General features: G+C 33.7%; 1 protein-coding gene across 1 annotated transcript in view; it reads right to left on the bottom strand.

Moving 5' to 3' along the window:
* Positions 1–409: 409 nt before the first annotated feature.
* LOC107659121 (peroxisome proliferator-activated receptor gamma coactivator 1-alpha-like) overlaps positions 410–5,412 on the bottom strand; it is a 52,515-nt gene continuing 47,512 nt past the window's right edge. The window contains exon 11 of the mRNA XM_016447950.1: positions 410–2,107. Coding sequence (XP_016303436.1) covers positions 2,004–2,107 — 104 coding nt within the window. The 3' untranslated portion in view covers positions 410–2,003. The remainder of the gene's footprint in view (positions 2,108–5,412) is intronic.

Here is a 5,412-nt window from a genome sequence, read left to right as displayed (position 1 = left end):
TTTAATTGTTTTTATTAATTTTGAGGAAAACTAAATCAGATTTTTTTTTGTGAGTGAGTGAGATGAATTAATGCATGTTCACATTTATTCTAGAACTAAAGTAACATCTTACTCCCGATTTCTCTCAACATGGGCACAGGAGAGCTTTCAATCAATAAATGGGAAAAAAAAGTAACTGGTGTTACTTATTTGAAAAAGTAACTTGAAGTGTTACTTTACTAGTTACTTGAAAAAAGTAATCTGATTACGTAACTCGCGTTACTTGTAATGCGTTACCCCCAACACTGGTCTTAGGCACTGGAATAAACAGAGTCTGGGTAATATGTCATGTCTAAAACCACACAACAACATGAGCTAAAATACAGCTTTGAAAAATAATTTATTGCTTTATTATTATTAGCATTTTTTTAATTCACATTTTCATATTCCATTATTACTTTTCATTATTTTTGAGTTATTGTGAGTAATGACAAGATTAGCATCATCATATATATTATTTTTTACATCAAATACATCTTTTTTTTTTTAATCTTAAAAAAAAAATCATGAAAGAAAATTGTAAACTTTAGTTTGGCATTCACATAATCAACAGTGTGGAGCAAAGACAGATTTTCTGTGGTACAACAAAATACCTGCAAAATTATTTTATTGCTTCATGTAATAAAAAAAGAGATGAAAAAGGGGGACGGAAGTGTTTTAGAGCTAGAAAAACAAGTTTGGAGCAGCAAAATTCATCATGAGCCTATACAATATGTTTTTTGTTCTATCTCTGAAGGCATATATAAAAACGATATTTCTTAGAACTTTTAAATTTGCATCTTTTCCAGTGATTGTTGAATAACAAATAATATAAATAGCAAAATTTGTAAGGCGCATCACGTGAGATGGCTGCCATAAATATTTAGATTAGATACTGAGATAAATACATAAATAAGCACGAATAATTCTGTGTTAAAAGAGTAATTATCTCTTTGTGAAAGTGTATTATCAAACAGGAACAATAACAATGATTCGTGTGCACAGAGAAATTAAATAAAACCTCTTGATTCCTTCAAGACATAAAGGATAAAAAAATATCTTGGGGCTTATCTTTTTTTTTTTTTTTTTTACACAATAATGAACATAAACGATATCTTACACACTGCATGTATGTACGGAAAACACTGAGTTATTAACTTCAAAATCAGATGAAACTTCACAGGGAGTTTTGAAATGAAAAAAAGAAAACCAAAAGAAAAACAGAGACAAAAATTGTTGCATGCTACCCCAAAAAAAGAGTGATAAATCTCCATACGTATTTTTACAATCAAATCACGTCATCTAAACGCCATGTATGTTATACATCATCGTAATGACTACAGATCAACATTCTCGATTAAGAAAAGTTCATCTTAAAAAGGCTGCATTTTACAGTGCATTGCTGTAACAAACAAAGAACGCTGATATGCACATCAAATAAAAATATTCGTTTTGTATATAGGCGATAAATGTAGACAACGTCACCTTTTGAGAGATTTTCCCCAAACCAAACCCTTCTCAACAGTGTAACACCACATCCAAACACCAGATTAAAAAAGGAACAGAAAAAGCCCACAAAAATAAACTCCAAACAATAAAAACAGACTGAACGAGCTGCGCTTTTCACCTCTCAAAAGTGCCGAGGGTGATGCGGCATGTGGAGCGAACTCTGACGAAGATTCGTGTCTCTTCCAGAGCCTCACGCGGTACACGGATCTGTGTAGTCCACTAAAGTAGTGTCCGCTACTTCACTGGCTATTCCCACAGGTAATGTCTCTCCCCAGCGTTGCAGCAGCTAGGTTCATGTAAACTTTGCTTGCAGATATACATATATATCCCTTCATAAACGTAGAGCTTTTTTCATCCACATATACTCTTTTCACTTAGATAAAGTGTAAAACGTCTTGTATTCAAAAGAACAGAAACAACAGTGAGGTATTGCGAATCCCTCTCTTTGCAGCCAGCCGGTGCAGCGGTGCAGCTCATTACCTTCTCAGGCTATACTGGGCCTCTCGCAACAAGCTGTCAAAATCCATGGAGTCGTACTTGCTTTTAGTGGAGGCTGGATCAAAGTCGTCAGAATGGGAATCTGGAGGAAGAAAATGGCACATTTGAACATCTGTGGAAATCAGGGATGCTGGCCTCATTTTAAAAGGTGCTACTGTGTGTTACTCGTTTTGCAAGAGCTGCTTTGTATGGAAGCCTGTTCCTGCCACATGCATGACAAAACTTGCTTTGGTAATTTAATTATGAGATAAAAAATTATGACTTGTGTCAATTTCAACACGTCATGATTATGCATTATCTCATAATCTCGATTTTATGTCAGAATGTCAACTTTTTATCTCATTATTGTATTAATGTAAATTTCAACTTTCTGTCATAATTACGACTTTTTATCTCATAATTTTGACTCATCTTATCTCATTATTATGATTTCGTGCGTCAATCTTGACTTAACTCAAAATATTTTTTTTTTGTCATTTTAGACTTCTCATAATTCTTATCTCATAATTTACTTGTCAATTTTGACTTAATTATGCATTATTATCTCATAATTTAAACTCTTTATGTCAGAATTAAATGCATTTATTATGATGCACAATGCATAATTATGATTTAGTATGTCATAATCTCAATTTATCTCATAATTATGACATTTTGTCAGTTTAGATTATTTCAATTTTCTTTTTATAAATTTAGACTTTTATCTAATGTTTGTATTCTTGTCTCATAATTTAGACTTTTTATGCCAGAATCTTTACTTTTTATCTCATAATTGACTATTTCAATAATTTTTATTGCATTATGTTGACGTAGTGTCTCATAATTGTTTTATGTCATAATTATGATTTACCAAAGCATGTTTTATATATGTGGCAGACATGGGCTTCCATAGAGCTTGGACATTGTTTGATAATACCAAAAATACTTATTATTAGGTTTTAAAATGCATTAAACTGCAACTCATACATACAATGACTTAAATACACATCTTCTACTGTATGATGAGCAGGTTTTTTAAATTCTGGATTAAAATTCATTTTGATATTTTGAGTCAAAAATGTCAGGGTGATAAAGCTGTCAAGATATTGTAAATAATAAAAAAAAAAACATGATATTTATAAACAAATAATTTATTATATTTGTAAAAATAATTTTGGTTTTATTTTGATGAAATACATGAATTCAAGATGTAAAGAACATTTTTAAATGTAAACGTTTTAGGTATAGATGTTGTTCAATATGAAACCAACATGAGCACATCTCTAAAAAAAACTTGGCATATGTGTTTGAAACTAAAACTTTTAAAAGATTTTGTCACTGTGTCAGTATTATACAACATTATATATTTTACTCTAAAATGCAGAGGTCATCATTTAAAACCCAACAAATCAGTCTCCTAGCCCTCCGTTTCAACCTCTGCTGTAATATACCTCTCCACTGTCTTGAACCACCTAGTTTAATAATTAAACACTCAGGAGCAACTTCCCGAACATGAGAACCCAATGATCATTAAACATACAGTTTGATTCGCATCCAGGATAACAAATACGGCTGTCTTATCTCTAGTGGCAGACAGCTTCACAAATGGTGTCCCAAATGCACAGCGGCGCAGTCGGAGTGCGTGAGAAATGGGAATGACCGTGGCATGCAGGAGATGCCAGTAGTGATCTAATACTACGGCTAAGGGGAGAACGGTGTCATGCCACGCACCTTGAAAGATGAAAAATGCCCCAGCGCTCTACTTAGAACTAATGGACGGTGTCTCGGAAAACAAGGAGGAAAGAGGAAGAGAAAAGCAGATGATTGAGAAGAAGGTTCTGAGGCCGCTGTGGCGTGGCATTATTCTAGTCACTTGCCTCTTTTTCCTGCCATTCCCTCTTCATCTGAACCTATTGCTGTGTTTCAGCCTACACTCACTGTAAAACCCAGCGTATAGCGAAAGGCCTCAAGAAAATGAAGGTCAAGCCATTTATCCGCCCTGAAGCTGGGATTGATTCCCAAATACAATGACTCTGCTATATGGCCCTTAACCAAAGCTTCCGCACTCACCTTTGGAGAGCGTATTATGTCCACAATCTGAATACCTTTGGCCTTACCCCGTGCTTTTGAAATGAACGCTAATGTCCTGATTATTTGAGCAAAAGTGCTCTTGTCCCTTTCCATTGACCTGCAGCACCATCAACGCCACTGAGATGGATCATCCCAACGTCCTGAGTATTACACGTCCCTGACCTCACATTTCGCAGAAGTAGAGCATTGACTAAACATTGAAGTGCATGCCATTCCCCAGCATCCCATTTTTCCTGTTATAACAGGAAGTAATAATCTCACGTTGCATGTTGCTGCATCTTCCCTTCCCTAACATGTAAAGGCGCTGCCCTCATGATTCAATTCATTTGCCTCTTATCTCATCCCTTCCCCCAAAATACACTTTTCCCCTTTGGGTGGAGATGATGCCTATTACTGCCACAACCCTATCACAGGTATCATGGGTAGAAAAAAGCCCCATAACATTTTACAGAATAATTTGTCACTCACAGATCCATCAATCGGATCTAGATTTGTACCTTGGTAATCCTGGACAGAGGGCTTGGTGCATATAAAATGAAAGCATTGGTGTCTAAAAGCCTTTGGGGAAGAGGGTGATGGGATCAGTGTGAAAGGAATAAATACATCTGCTATTTTAGTATTATTTTGTACTATTATGATAATTATTAATATTCTGAATTAACTTTTTCATTGTCCGTTTTCATTTTAATTTTAGTAATTTTATGTGCTTCTGTTGCTTTTATTAGATTTGTTTTCTTTTCTATTTAGCTTTATTTTTATTTCAGTTTTAGTTTTGGTAATTTTAGTACTTCATCTTAAAATCACTTTTTTTTATATATAATTTTTTTAAATCTAATATTTATATTTTATCTTATTTTATTTTATTTCAGCTTTGCAATTAACCAAAACAGTCTAATATTTATATTTTATTTTACTTCAGTTAACAAAAATACAACACTGGAGACAACACAGGAAAATACTTTAATTATTGTAATTTTGTTACATTCTGTTGTTGATCTATTAGATTTTTATTTTATTTTATTTTATTTTTTGAAAGATTTCTATTTAGCTTTATTTTTATTTCAGTTTTAGCTTTGGTAATTTCAGTACCTCATTTTAAACTTATTTTATTTCAGTTAGTTGCCAAGGCTACATATCTATTTTTATTTTTTTTTAAGTTTAAGTTTTTCATCTAATACAGGGCTGTCCAAACTCGGTCCTGGAGGGCCGGTGTCCTGCAGAGTTTAGCTCCAACCCTAATTAAACACACCTGAACCAGCTAATCAAGCTCTTACTAGGCATAGAAACTTCCAGTCAGGTGTGTTGAGGCAAGTTGGA

The sequence above is a fragment of the Sinocyclocheilus anshuiensis genome, unplaced genomic scaffold (assembly GCF_001515605.1).
Source record: "Sinocyclocheilus anshuiensis isolate Anshui unplaced genomic scaffold, SAMN03320099.WGS_v1.1 scaffold87, whole genome shotgun sequence".
Taxonomy (NCBI): domain Eukaryota; kingdom Metazoa; phylum Chordata; class Actinopteri; order Cypriniformes; family Cyprinidae; genus Sinocyclocheilus; species Sinocyclocheilus anshuiensis.
The sequence above is the reverse complement of the archived record's forward strand: the minus strand, read 5'-3'. Positions and strand labels throughout refer to the sequence as shown.